The 15,126-nt window shown below is 37.4% G+C and overlaps 3 protein-coding genes across 5 annotated transcripts in view; 1 reads left to right on the forward strand and 2 right to left on the reverse strand.

Moving 5' to 3' along the window:
- Positions 1-15,126, reverse strand: part of LOC122974156 — a 144,319-nt gene that overhangs the window by 67,006 nt on the left and 62,187 nt on the right. The window contains exons 1-2 of one of the 2 annotated variants that reach the window (XM_044342090.1): positions 10,119-10,753; positions 9,848-9,979 (exon numbers count right to left, since the gene is read on the reverse strand). The exons of the other annotated variant lie outside the window; for it this stretch is intronic. Coding sequence (XP_044198025.1) covers positions 9,848-9,878 — 31 coding nt within the window. The 5' untranslated portion in view covers positions 9,879-9,979; positions 10,119-10,753. Of the gene's footprint in view, positions 1-9,847; positions 9,980-10,118; positions 10,754-15,126 lie in introns of those variants that run through there. 2 annotated transcript variants of the gene reach the window in all.
- Positions 1-15,126, forward strand: part of LOC122974242 (programmed cell death 1 ligand 1-like) — a 37,654-nt gene that overhangs the window by 19,236 nt on the left and 3,292 nt on the right. The window lies entirely within an intron of this gene.
- LOC122974184 (Fc receptor-like protein 5) lies at positions 1,167-8,316 on the reverse strand. Of its 2 annotated transcripts, XM_044342148.1 has the most exons (7): positions 8,221-8,316; positions 6,747-7,007; positions 6,429-6,668; positions 5,403-5,603; positions 3,975-4,049; positions 3,304-3,402; positions 1,167-1,277 (listed from the first exon to the last, which is right to left on the reverse strand). In XM_044342148.1, exons 2-7 carry the CDS (start codon positions 6,973-6,975, stop codon positions 1,234-1,236), a joined length of 888 nt encoding a protein of 295 aa, XP_044198083.1. In that variant the 5' UTR covers positions 6,976-7,007; positions 8,221-8,316; the 3' UTR covers positions 1,167-1,233. The 2 variants fall into 2 exon arrangements, with proteins under 2 accessions (XP_044198083.1, XP_044198082.1); XM_044342147.1 differs by lacking the exon at positions 8,221-8,316 and having other exon boundaries at positions 6,747-7,312.

A 15,126-nucleotide genomic window follows, 5' to 3' on the forward strand; every position in this document is an offset into this window, starting at 1 on the left:
ACAGTCACTTGTTTTGTCACCTCTAGAATATTGTTCATCATATGGTCATCAGGAGCTTCACAAACTTCAACTGGCACTAAACAGAGCTGCCAGGTTATTTCATATAGAACAAATATGACTGTTATGTATAAACGCCTCTCATGGCTGACAGTTGAATGCAGACTCCTTCTAAGCCTTCTCTCATTTTTTAGGAAGGTTTTATTGTCAAGGAATCCTTCATTTTTATCTGATCTATTAGTCGATATAGAAAACAGTCACACTCATTTCACCAGACAGGCACTAGGTGGCGACCTGGTACTTCCTCAACCTAGAAATATTAATTTAAAATATACAGTGTGCTATAGAGTCATATTTAATTATAAGCTACCACCATCCACAAGATTCATACAGAATAAATATAGATTTAAAAAGATACTGAAAAGTGAATTGTTGCAGATGACGATGACTGTTGTTTTTTCATGTTTTTGTTTTTCTCCTATATTTATCTTCTTTTTAATTTTTTTTTAAATTTCATTATCATCATTATTTTATTTAATGAATGGGTAAACTGTAAATTTAATTTTGTTTAAATTTTAAATTTTAAATTTTAAATTTTAATTTAATTTTAATTTAGTCCTCAAAGTGAGCGTGAATTTTAGATTTTTTTCATGCTTTTTCATTTAGTTCATCATTATTGTTAATTTTATGGTAATTTCTTTTCTTATTTTAATTTATTATCAATAACACTCTGTATTGTGGTCTGTTGTTATCATTTTCTTGCAAGGACCCCAGGAAGACTAGCAGCCATTAAATTAGCAGCTAATGCCAATAAAGAAACAATAAGAGGCTGAAGTGAACCACTACTCCATGTTCTAAATAGGACTAAAACATCCATGTTTACTTCCAGGTGAGTTTTATTTCTCCATGAACCCTAAAGAGTTCGGTCTAAACCTGCTCTATGTGAAAATTGCCCTGAGATGACTTTTGTTGTGATTTGGCGCTATATAAATAAAATTAAATTGAAGATTGAATTGAATTAAACACAATGTACATACAGTTTATTGTGTGTTGGCAAGTTATGTAACATTACTGTCATGTCTTTCTTTTGTCACCTGGAAGAAAACATAAATGTTTTGAGCCCTATTTAGAACATGGAGTAATGCTGCACTTCATATATATACATATACAGAAGTCTGCAGCTGGCAGACCAGCAGCAGGACGTCAGTGGTTGGACTGGTGTGAAGGTGTGGAGGTCTACCTCAGTGAAAAGTAGACTACCTCTGACTCTAGGGGGCGCTCTGAAAAACACACAGTTCAAACAAGATAAGAGACAGTGACAGGTATTTCATTACTTTTTGGTCAATTAGACATTAAAGGAATAATTCTACAATTATTTTCAGAGAGTGAAATGAGGAAACTGATTCCTCTCTCATGTCTTTAAGTTAAACATAAAGTTACAGCCAGCAGCCGGTTAGCTTAGCTTAGCATAAAGACTGGCAATAGGGGGAAACAGCTAGCCTGGCTCTGTCCAAAGGCAACAAAATCCACCGACCAGCACTTCTATAACTCTCTGATTAACATGTTGGTTCTTTTGTTTTTGTTTAATAAGAGTAAAGTTAATCCAAAATAGGTCAGAGGCATGATGTCAGTTCTTTTCAAGCTTAAAACCAAAAGTTGTGCTCACTGACATCATTGTACTACAGCTGGAGACGCTGCACCAAAATACTGTTTGATGAAATACTGAGAGATACAGGAGTTACTGCAGAGCACAACTTATATATTACTCATCACTTATATGTTAAGAGTTTCCTCCAAAATCCAAAGTCCTTGTTTTGTGTAAAAATGTATTTAAAAGTGTATCTGAAGCTAATATGAAGCTTCAGCCATCTGAGTTAGTCAAATCAAGTCACAGTCATTTTAGTATCGTTACTATCCCTCCACTGCAGCTAAACAGGGAAACACAAACAGGGAATTTTATTAGGGTAATAATAGGCACGATATTAGATTTGTTGCAGATATCCGATATGCCGATATTTCCAACTCATTGTGGCTGATTGCCGATACTGATATATGCACATATTTTTTTCCAGCTGGCTGAGGAGACTATTATGCATGCAAGCATAGATTGTACTAAGTATGATCAAGAAAGACAATATATGAGGGAAGAACTTAGGAAGACTGGAGTTCAGGAGCTCAGCATTAAAACTGTAATGAACCTTCCAAGTGGGTGGAGCAGTAGAGTTTTCTTTGAGTTTATTAGACAGACAGGATTAATGTGTAGGATTTAATCTCTGGTCCACATTCCGGAGCAGAAGGTGGCGGTAATGCACCTAAAACACTGGTTGCCAACCGCCGTTATAAACCAAAAAGAAGAAGTTTTTTTTTTTGCAAACAGAGTTGTGCATCCTGTCAGCCAGGGTGTTTCCTATCTGTGCAGCCGAACACAGCAGCTCCTCCGCGGACTATTCTATTCTGACGGTGTTTCCTCCGCAGGCTGCACTCCACTCAAGATCAGATCAGATCAGCTGCTTCTTCCCACTTAAACCTGAATAACAAACAAGGGCTCGGTGCTCCAGTTGGATCCACACGGAGAGCCAGGACTAACGTTAGCTGAGAGACTAGCGGAGCGTTAGCCGCAGCATGACCGGAGGGAAGCACAGCCAGCTAGCCTCCACTATAAGACGCAGCTGGTCTGATGGGCAGCTGAGTGAAGTGGAGCCTGTGGAGGAAGAACCGGGACCGTCAGGGTGAAACAGTCAGGCAGCGGAGAAGAAGACAACATATCGGCATGCCGATATTTCATTTTAGAGCTTATATCAGCCGATACTGATGACATGCCGATAATATCATGCATCCCTAAATTTTATACAACATCATTCCTGATGATGTAATCAGAATAAACAACAGGAAGTTTGGTATTACACCAGAGGGCATCAGACTGGATCAGTTTCCTTGTATTTTGTGACATAAAGAGCCTTCATGGTGCTGGATATTGTTGGACAGCGACAGACGACCACTGCCATTAATCCTCATGTATTTTTAACTCTTTCTGACATTGAATTAGTCATATTTTAAGATGTTTGCTGACTCGCTTGCCTCTAACTGCCCTGTGTGGGACGAATAAAGTATGATCTGAATTGAACTGAATAAAAAGACTGTAATTTTGGAAGATATCCACTAACGCATGTTAGCCTCAGATAAACATTTGTGCACAGACTGTAGATTTTGTGCCCCATCACTGACTTTGAAGGATCACGTTGTGCCCAGTATGAACACAATCTACATACAGTATGTGCAGTGATTATTGTATTAACAGTGACTTACCTGTCCGACCTCTCCTGCTGTTTGGGCTGATGGCTATTTGTCCATAACAGACGTCTGTTGTTCTTTTTACCGCTGCATACACCACAGCTGGATCGCTCTCTGGAAAATAAAACACTGTTAAATGATGAGTTCACAATTTCGGATTCTGTAGTTTTAAGACTAGAACTAAACTAGAAAAATTGTGAACTTATCCTTTAATACAACCAATGAAACTGCTGCAGAACATGTGATCCAAAAAACAAAACCCAGAATGTTAATAAGACTACAATAAAAACATGACATTATTTTTATTATTTTAAAATAAGATATCACAGGAAATGAATTGATCATAGCTGCAAACATCAGTGTAAATGTTTCCTCTTTGAACTGAAGTAAATTACAGATACATTTTTACAGTTTTTTTGCTTTTTAACACCCCTGCAGTGAAAGAAGGAGGAGACATAATTCAACAGGAAGCTGGATGACCACAGAGCTGTTGCTTCTCTGCAATCTAACTGACACACTTCACACAATATGCAACACCTTGTTCAAATGTTAAGAAAAGCTTCTCGTAAAGTTCAAATCGAAATATCGTGGTCATCCGTACGAGCAACACATTTCATTACTGTCATTTGATCCACTGTTAATATAAAAATATTGATTTTAGCAGCTTTAAAGACGAGCTGCTGTACCTCTCGTCCTGTTCGCTTCACAGCTGACGTCGTCTGTTCTTCTCACTGATGAATAAACTGGAAGTGGGTCACTCTCTGGGAGATAAAACACATATTATACTAAATATCATTACTGCAGCCGATACATGTGCTGAATATTTGTAGTAATGAGGCTAATAATGTCTAAAAATAAATAAAGGTGAAATGTATTCAGTAAAGACAAACAGTTCAGTTAATGCACAATGAATAAAACACTAAACGTTATAGATATGTCAGCAGAATATACAGAAATGTGCACATTTATCAGTTATTGACATGAATCAAACAGCATTAAAAGTGCCAGTAATGAGTCTAAAGTAAAGCAGAGAAGCTGCTCTGGTTTTAACCTGTTTATCAGCCCTGCGGTGAACCTGACCAAATTCAACTGATGCGTCTTTAACAGAAAACAGGAAACTGGACGGCAGCAGAGCTTCTGTTCACTCAGACCACAAACTAAATTTAAACATATATATTAACGTATAAGATCTATTGCAAGTTACCAGTGAAAAGTTTACTGTGAAGGATCAAAGTGAAACATAATGTCAACAGAAAGTGTAAAAGGTGAAATGCTGACAATGAAAAGTCAGTTTGTGGCTTTTAATCCACAAAGTGAAACATAAATTTCTCTTCTGATGTGTAAACTCACATAAAACATTCAGTAACCAAAATCTAATGTTAAACTCAACACATCCATCTAGACACAAGATAGTCCTTTAAAGCAAGTCTTAACCCACAAATAACTCATGATGATACGAAAACGTCTCCAATCTCAAACTCAATAACTCCTAACTAACTTCTCACAAACATACAAGTAGAAATGAACACAAACTCCGAAATACTGGAGGCCTCAATGTAGAACATTTATACATAGATGTAAATAAGATGTGACCATGAGACACAAACTAAAGTTATAATCCTTAAGATTACAGCATGTTTTCCTCAACAGCCTTTCAATGTATTTACATTTTGTGATTATCTGTCTGTATTTAGTAGTTTTTATAGTTACTGGTGGAGTCCGTCTCTCCATCACTGGATCCACACTGACTTTTCTCTCATGCAATGTGATGCAATAACAAACAATAACACATAATGAAAAAATAAACAACAAAAGGACTAATTCTGTTTGTGCATGTGTTAAAAACAAATTCAGATTGACTTTACATGCACGAGGGATTGACAGGAAACACATTTCCTGCTGTAAAAACAGTTTATGTTGTTATAATTTCTTATTGACTTTATTAGTCTTGGATTTCTGACAAAGTAGCAGCTCAACCAGTGTTTTCTGTTGTATTAAACACTTCCAAATCAACAAGAATTACGACTTTTAAGCAAAGTATAGCTAAACTGTTGCACTATAACTAAACCTACGTGTGACATGTTGAATCTGATATCCAAGAATTTGTGTCTGACCTGGAGGTTTCCTCCGGACGCATCGTCTCACCAGTAGAACCAACAGAACCAGTAGAACAAGCAGGACCAGACCACAGACAGGTGGAACATAAAGCAACACCAGGGGAAGAGGAGAGGGGGATGGGGAGACGTCAGGATGATGAGGAGTTGTAGGATGGGAAGGAAGTGTAGAATGAGGAGGAGTTGTGGTGGTGGGTTTGTCTGTGATAACCAAGAAATAATCCAAAAATAGTCAATAGAAATGTTTAGAATAAAATGCACTACATAGAGTAATATACATCTGGTCGAAATTATAACGTGTCCAGTACTAATATGTGCAATATGTGTCTTCAGTCTAAAGGACCTTAAAATACCACCAACAGCTGCTAGCTGCTCCAACTGACTCCCATTCAAACAGCCTCAACTTCTCTCTAGAAATACTGAGTCAATCATTGTTTTAAACCAGTCATTCTGGTCTCAATCTCTACATTCAGACCCTCTAATAAGTGTGCTGGTGGCCATTTTGGAAATTATTGCTCTGTTAATAAGATTTGAAGACTTATAGTAGCTTTGATGTCTGCCGGGTTGGCACAGAGTCACGCTATTGTCACAATATTTCACTAAGTTTAATGTTGGATGCTGCAGACTCTCAGTATTGTTATTGTATAAACTGATATGGAGTCTAAACTGCATCAACCTACTTGTTTTCCACATTTGATTTTACAACAAAAAGCACTTTATTAATAAATGAATGTATCTTCAAGCTCCTAAATCTGAGCCCTCTTATCAACACATCACCCATAATATGTATTACTGAAAAACAAAAAACATGAATCATCTAATGGTGGAAATTCCAGATCTTCAATGCTGAAAACTCCTTATTGGTGCAGAAACCCACTCTGACGGCAGCTGAAGGTCTTGTTTTTACTGACCTCCAGTGGTTTAACCTCTCACCTCACTGCAGTGACGTAGAAGTGTACTCCAGGGTGTGTCGGTACACTGTGACATCACTGCTGACTTGACTTGAATTGTCTTTGACTTCCTCACCTGTGACAGTGATCCAGCTGGATGGAGACTCTCCATGACTGCTGATGTGACACTTGTAGAGGCCTTCATCAGACTTGGAAACATGGTGGATGGTCATGTGACCTGCAAGCTCAGTCCTGATGAGGGAGCCATCTTTATAGAAATCAGCTGGGAGGTTGGAGGTCTTTGTTTTACAGTGCAGAGTGACATCATCTCCCTCCATCACAGGGAGGACAGGACTCTGCAGGATCACTGATCCATCTGAACACAGAGACAAACTACAGCATTTCATCATTTACACTCAGCTTCATCAATACTAACTCCACAGTCTGATCTTACCAGTGACAGTGATGTTGATGCTGTTACTGGTTGCTCCTTCTCTGGACTCACACCAGTAAACTCCACTGTCTATAATGGCTATGTAGCTGAGGTTACACATAGAACCAGCTGTTTCTCCCCAGTCGTCACACTCAGCTCTGGTTTCTGTGGTTGTGTTCCTCCTCAGAGTCCATCCAGCAGAGCTGTCGTCTTCCTCACAGCTCAGAGAGAAAAACTTATTTTGAAACATCTGAGAGCTGCTGGGACTCACAGTCAGAGAGGCTGTGAGTAAAACATAATGAGCCATTTAGTGTCTTAAAGAAAACATCCAAGCTTAACGTTCAACATTACTGCTCAACATATCTATCAAACTGATGGATCAGTTACTCAAACTCAACTTCATATCTCACCCACCGACACAGACCTTTGGGTTTGAACTCCTCGTGAGTCGAGTCACAAGTTAATTCAAGATTTAAATCTGTCAGGACGTTGTGCGAGTCTCCATCAGTAAGTTGCACAACCATGTGCAAGTATCTCAGGTGTCAGGATGCTGCCAACCATTATTGGCAACACTTAAGATTACAAACACATGTCTTCATGTTGTCATATCAAGTGGATATCTGCCACTTTTACAGTTTTTTTATCATCAAATTTCCTCTTTGTGTTTCCTCGGACAGTGTTTCCCTGTTGAGCTGCGATGGAAGTAAAGTATCAAAAAGAGGGACTTTGGCACTAAAAAGACTGTAACGTTGAAAGATATCTACTTGATTTGACTCATTTGGATGCTGAAGCTTCATATTAGTGTCAGATAAACTTTCAAATACATTTTTGCACAGAAGGAGGACTGTGGATTTTGTCCCCCATCACTTCCATTGTAAGTGCATTATGAAGGGATCTTCTAATGGTCAGTATGAACAGGAGGAATGATTACAGCAAGAAAAACAGGTTTAATGTTCATTTGGACTCCTGACTGTTGTTTTAAGACACATTTGAGAAATTGTGAACCCGTCCTTCAATGGGTTATCAATTAATATATGTTTACTCAAAGTTGGGGGTTACAGTTACGTTCTGAAAGGTACCTGAAATATGAAACTATTGGTCGAATGTAAACATCTGCATGTTGCTTCATCAGTGAATGATCACCAGAGATAATTTCTGACAGGACATTAATACTCAGTTCTTATTTCTAACTTCATTCAAATATAAACTGCTGATGTACTGTGAACACTTCTGCTGGCTCCTGCTCTTGGTTTTAGTGCATCTTAAAAAGCATCAAGCAGCAACATGTAGATGTTTGCATGTGACGACCAGTTTGATAAAAACAGCCTTAAACTACTGAGAACAGATGCATCAGATTCATGAATCTGGATTTCTGATAATTTGTTGGCAACAAAAGAGAAAGAATAAAATAAAGCGACAGAAATCTTGATGTAATAACTCTCAGCATGTGTCTCTTGTGTTTAAGTGTTGGCTCGTCATATAACAGTTTACTGACCTTGGTTTGTTGTGCAGCACAGCAGTGAGGTCAGCACTGAAGAGACATGATGACACTGGTTAGTTTGACATTTGCAATTAATCAATTACTGATTTTAAATCACAAGATGGAACTTATGAATAGTGATGGAAGAAGGACTGAGATCTCTACTGAAGTAAATACAACACAGAGTAAGCACTCATTATGCAAAATGCCTCCATTTAGATATTTATCATATTGCAATATTAATACTGATTCATTAATGTGTACATGTAGGCAACATATACTGTTGAGTAGTCTAATAATCTATAACAACGTACATTTTATAAACGGATCATTTTATAAAGAAAGTTTCGTCTGAACAAAAGCTACTGACCTTTAATAAAGTACAATATTTCTCTCTAAAATGTATTGAAGTAGAAGTACAAAGTAACATAAATACTTAAGTAAACGTTGCAGCACTTTGGATAGAAGTTGTAAAATGTTTATAACACATCTGTCTGTTCACATTAAGTTAAAGTTCATTTGCAGTGAATCTCCTCAAACTCCAAATATCAGAACTTTTGTCACCAAATCTCTGTCTTCAACAGACTTCAATATGAAGCTTGTAGAGACAGGATGTACTTTGTGGGAGGAGGTGAGAAGATTCAAACAGTTCTGAGGTTTGTCTGCAGCCTCTGAATCATCTGGTGAAATATTTCTTGTAAGTTTTATGTAAAATCCTTTTGAAGACACATTTTAATATAAGACAAGAACAATCAAATCACATTTTCCTTTTCAGGCAGTAATTCTGCAAAGTGACTCATAAAACTGAACAAAGAATTTCTCTTTTCTCATCTTATCTGTCATCAGTGATGGAAAGTAACCAAATACATTTACTTAACTGTTTACTTAATTGTACTTCAATATAATTTTGAGGTACTTGTACTTTACTTGAGTATTTCCATGTGATGCTACTTTATACTTCCACTCCACTACATTTCGGAGGGAAATATTGTACTTTCTACTCCACTACATTTATTTGACAGCTTTGGTTACTTTTCAGATGAAGATTTTACACAATGGATAATATAACAAGCTTTTGAAATACAACATATTGTTAAAGATGAAACCAGTGGAGCTCTTCATCAGAGACAGAGGTCTTCATCAGAGACAAAGATCTTCTGTCATTCACGGCCTTTCTCTCTCTCAGCCTGTCTCGCCCTCAGCTCGCTCGCCCTCTCTCTCTCGTCTTTTTTAAAAATTAGTCAGGAAACCCACAACAAAGCCCAACTTTTAACGTTTTCAAATGAAGAGAGGTGTCCTCCTCTTGTATCTCTCATGACAGGGTTGTACAGCTGATCATGACATGCAGTCAGAGAGCCCAGAAGCTCTGCCCTGCTGGCTCGCTTTTTTATTCCTTGTTTATTAATATTGAACGTGTCACTTGTCCAAATTGCACCAAATTGCACTCTCTCTCTTACCCAACAATACACCCACCAAGTATGAAGTAGATTGGATGAACAGTTCTCGAGATATGTGAAGGACAAACATACAGATAAAGATTCCTTGTTTTATATAAAGAGATAAAAACATATTTTCATTTTAAGATGAACCAGACACATTAACAATGGAAGTATTACCTATGAACATTACAGATTGTACTCACAGAGCAGCTGCTGAAGACATGTTTCCTCCATTGTACCTCATAGTGATGTGAGATCACCTCATTGTTCAGTCGCAGCAGTTAAACCCTCCTCTTTCCTCTGTGGAGGTGAGTATGGTGGTTGTGTGGTTTTGTCTTCAGCAGTTAACAGGAAAACAGTAGTTCAAATATCAACCAACAGTGGCTTCATTAAATTACACAAACACAAGTAAAAAGGTTGTAAATGAAGCAGATGAGTTGTTTCAGTCTGCAGTGAGACACATGAAAAACTAACCAGCTATTTTCACCACACACTCTGATGAAAGACTTGACATGTCTGATACAACACATGGAGAGTGATATGTACAAAGTGTAGGTTTTTTCCTCTGATGTCTCATTGTGGTTTTCTGCTGATGGAAGAAGAAAAAACAGGAAGTGAAACACTGAATGGAATAAAATCACAGATTCACTGAACAGCCTGTTGTTTAATTATCTTTGACTTGGAGCTGTTAATACTCTTAAATGTTACGTTTTAGCCCCCTGGATGATTTTCATGATTGTTTATGAAAATATAATGCAGCATTTTCACATGGTCACAATGTGAATTGGAAATCTAAAACTGTCTTATTTTTGTGTCACTATCTACAAACCAAATCAGGTTATTTTATTTTGGTTTTAGCACAAACAATAAGTCTTTTTGAACAAGTTTTTGTGCTTTTTTCTTCGCTGTTGACTAAATACTGAAGTTCAGCTGCAGCTTTTTAGCCAGCAGCAGAACTGGAGAGAGAACAACGGCCAATGACACAACCGTTATTGATCTTTCAGTTGATCGTATGTACTTTTACATGTCGGTGTCCAGGGGCCTGATGAGCTCAGCATCTTTATCATCGAGGACCAAAGGGCCCGACCCCTAGGTTGGGAACCACTGGACTAAACTAGCTAACTGTATATAAAGTAGTGTAAACTAGCTCCACCTCCAGCAGCTACAACAGTAACATGCTGCTCTAACACTGATGCTTCACTATTAATAATCTAATGATGTCATATATAATAATATATCAGTCAGAGGGACCAAACCACTACTTTTACTGCAATACTTTAACTACATCAAGCTCATAATACTTATGTACTTTTACTGTGGTAGATTTTTCATGCAGGACTTATTTTTACATTGCTGTATTAGTACCTTTGTAAAGGATATTAGTACCTTAAGCTTTTTCTCACACGTAACATCACATTTTAAAGACACGTGACGTTACATCATGATTCTGATTAGTCAGTCAAGAAGTCCCCTAATGTGTCTGAGTGCTGATTGGATGGAGAGCCGGAGGAGGATGATGAACCGGGTTTGTGTGAGAGACTCACCAAGTACCTCTCACACGTCAAGCCAGTGCAGAGAGCCTATTCTGGGGTGAAGGTGTGACTGTAACCCCGGTCTCAGACAGTCAGTCCTCCACAGAGGGGGAACCACTACGAGTTTGTGAACATATTCTGTATTTTCTCCTCTGTTGGAGTTATATTTTCGGTGGAGTTTGTAAGATGGAGACTTCGGGTGTTAATGCCGACAAACATGGAGAGATGCATCCGGATAGGAGGCAGGGTGTCGAGGGGAAACTCAGCTGCTCCTCGGTCAACCAGGAAGACTGGATGTTTCTCCAAAACTCTGTAGGGAGCTGATTTTTCCTCATTAATGGACTATGAGCGGGTGAGTAACTCTATATATGAAATTAATCAGTCATCAAGTTCGGGCAGTGGATTTATCCAATGTTATATCCTGATAGTGATCATTTTCTGGTGTGAATTCCGTTATTTCCGTGTAACCGGACAGTATAACCGCACACCTTAGACGCAGGTGTTTGTAGTTCTAAAGTGATGAACTACAGGCAAACAAAGTGAGGCTTTAAAAGCTTAAAGCTAAAATAAAATACATAAACTGATTGATATTTGTGTGAATGTGGAGTTGTGAAATAACTTCAGGCTCATGCTCCTTGCTGTTCAGTTTAGTTTAGCTGTTGCCTAGCAACAAAAGCCAATACCGATACAGAGCACATAGCAATAAATCCAGATGTGAGTAACAGTTTCAATTTACAACATCACTGCACTTTGTTCTGGATTACATAAAATAAATTACGTAGAATATTATACAAACTTTCACTCAGCACTTTATTAGGAACACCTGCGTAATCTAATGCAAAATAAATTCTACTTTTGTTAAGCGTATAGACTGTTATTTATCGGCAATTTAACTTGATCCCCCGGAGCTACAAATATTTGTCCTTGAGCCTCCCTGTGCTACTGGGGGAAAATTTCTTATGCATAATGCAAATCCTCCTCACAAATAATGGCATCATCACACAAGCTTTACCCTTGATGGTCGCATTAACGAAAGTTACTAAAATGAAATCCTGGAGTTGAAGAAAGCCTTGGTTTTCTGCACCAAATTAGCTCTGCTGAAGGTCTTCCTTTGCTGGTTTACTCATTAAAAGTTAATCTTGAAGAGACTGATATGGTTATAATTATAATTTTACTGTTATTTGAAATTACTCGGCCTACTGGACGACCAATCACAGAGCTGAAAGCAACATTTTCTTCCCAGCAACTATGGAGGCGCAAAATTCTGATAGGCTGACAAAAGGGGCTTCTTTCATTTAACCCTTCACATTCCAACACAAACTGGGTAGGCAGGTTTGAAGGGTGGGAGATAGCAAGTTTAATGAGTCCTGTCAGCATACAGCAGTAAAACACGTATTTAAAATAAATACAAAATAAAACCATTTAAAGTTGTATGTCAAAATAAAAAACTTAAGTCCCTCCCCAGAGCTTAAAATCTTGTTTTGCAACCTCATAAATAACCAACAGTCCCTCATATGTTTTCAGTTTTTGTTGACATTGTCAGAAAGGTGATAATTTTGCTTTACATTTATTATTGAGGTGGTAGTGGGCGGTGGTGTACTGGAGTGTATTATACTGAAAAGTGTTCCTAATATTTTCCCCCTCATGTATGTTAATGAAGTGGACAAAATATTTTATATATGTAGTCAGAATTCAAAGAGGACATAATCTGCATATTCCAGCTCTACTGGAATATCTTTTATTTACAGTTTAAAACTCCTTACTTATCTGATTTAATGATGTGATGTCAGCATGATGGAAGCAGAGGTAACAGCTGCAAATGAAGCAGTCAGAGCAGGCTGAAGTCCTGGACTTTGACTTCCAGGGAGCATTTCTGCAAGTTTGGAACCTTTGACCATGTTTAACATCCAACATTATATCAATAATCACAAAGAGCGTGATATGTCTCATTTAAATGCAGGTATAGTCCAGCCTGGTTGCCAGAATAAAACGTTGGTATTGTACGTCTCTGCAAACCACATAAACTTTGAATATCTACGTTTCAACATGTGTATTACATAGCATATTAACATTTCTACAAAATGTATCATATCAACATTTCTAAAGTGACGTAGTTCACATGAGATCTATATGAGCTGACTTTCTTATTATTAGGAGGAGGAGGGGTTGGTGGATGGATAGGAAGTTTCTTGGCAGAAAGTTGAAAGTTGGAAATCAGCACCTGTTTCTTCTTCCTGTTTCAATCGACAAAAGCAGGTGTTTTTAGTGAGACGTTGGGACATTTGCAGCCGTTTTTATTTTTTTATTTTATTTTAACCCAAACCATGATCTTTCCCTAACCCTAACCAAGTGGTCTTTGTGCCTAAACCTAACCAGACCTGAACCACAACGTTGTCATACCATAAAACATCATTATTCAAAGGAGAATGATCGACACTGAAACAGACATTCAACGTATCCGTGGTTCGTAGAACGTACAACGTCAACAGTCATGTGACATTAGGAGCCAATCCCTGCTGTCTGTCTGGGTGTGGATAGAGCGACCAACTGTGTCCCACCAGGAAGGAACCGAAACTCTGCGATCATGGATTCTTCAATAGTAACGTCATTTGTGTCTTTTCTCATCTTTTCTCTGACTTCTGCATTGGAAGGTGAGCTGTGTGTGTGTGTGTGTGTGTGTGTGTGTGTGTGTGTGTGTGTGTGTGTGGAAAATTAAGAAATGAAACCCTGCCAGTGGTACTGGGAGTCGGTTCCATTTTCCGGTTTTTGCATTAAACATGTCGCTCGTGTGAATTTTAAAAGTCACATTTCTTTACAAAGAAAAATCATCAAGTGAACTGATATTTAATGTTTGATGGACTGAACTGTTCAAAACTGTATTTATGTAGTATTTAGGGTTTGTACTGCAACCAAATGTCTTCAATTCCACTTCAGATGAGCAATAAAAGAAAATGGAGATCTCACTTGTGTAACAGACAAAACTGAAAGTGTTCCAGCAGGAGAAGCCCTTCACTCAGGGACATATACTGGCTGCTGAGCAGCTTAAACCCCACAACACAACTGCCAGCCTCATTTTTTACAAGTTCAAAGTTAATAGTGAGTTTGTTTGACACAGCTGAGCTGTTTTCACCAAAATACTGAGTGTATTCTGCTCAGAATTTCTTATAAACAGAGAAAACAACTTTTTTAACTCTCCTGTTATGTTCAGCTGTAATAACAGTAATAATGTTCCTGAGTCAAAATGACCTGATGCATATTTAACCATCTGAAAATAGTTAAAAACATAATTTTCTCCACAAACATTAACTTTAGCTCTATTAATATCAATGTAATCAATATTTACTGTAATCAAGTGTTTCACCCCTCACCGATCATGGTTTACTTATGATAAGTCACTTGTTTTTCATTAAAAAATAATTTTCAAACTTTTTTTGTACTTTGGCAAAAACTACACATTCAACACAATTGTTTTTTTCATTCTTATTTTATTTAGATTTTGTTCATTATTTTTGACATTATCTGTCGTGTTGATTAATACAAAAAAAACATCTCTTTTTGAAATTGTTGTAATTCAATTCACACTAAATGAGTCATAAGCATTATTATTAAAATGTTTAAAACTACATTTTACAATTTATTAACATTTTTAACATTTATTTTAAACAATGTTTACAACAGGAATCCTCAGAAAGAAAGAAAAGTGCGTGTGTGTGTGTGTGAATGAGGATAATGCATCCAGTTGTGTATGAAAGGAAATATAATTTCCATATAATAATAATTATTTAATCACTTTAAATCACTTAAATCAATCACTACTGAATACGTGATGTTGAAATTTAAGTATCGCAGAATTTATTTCACTGAAATATTTGACTTTTTTTCTGAATTTTCATTTTGTGAAATTCTGAACAGTCACTTTCAAGTTGTGCAATTCCAAAAATATGATTTCC

Source organism: Thunnus albacares, chromosome 22 (genome assembly GCF_914725855.1).
Source record: "Thunnus albacares chromosome 22, fThuAlb1.1, whole genome shotgun sequence".
Taxonomy (NCBI): Eukaryota; Metazoa; Chordata; class Actinopteri; order Scombriformes; family Scombridae; genus Thunnus; species Thunnus albacares.

Excerpts from the sequence above, each read along its gene's own strand:
- LOC122974184 (XM_044342147.1), bottom strand. The coding sequence starts at position 7,032 with ATGGCTCATTATGTTTTACTCACAGCCTCTCTGACTGTGAGTCCCAGC. Across the intron at positions 4,050-5,402 it reads CGTCCGGAGGAAACCTCCAG|AGAGTGACCCACTTCCAGTT; the intron begins GTCAGACACAAA and ends TTTATCTCCCAG. Across the intron at positions 1,278-3,303 it reads CAGCAGGAGAGGTCGGACAG|AGCGCCCCCTAGAGTCAGAG; the intron begins GTAAGTCACTGT and ends TGTGTTTTTCAG.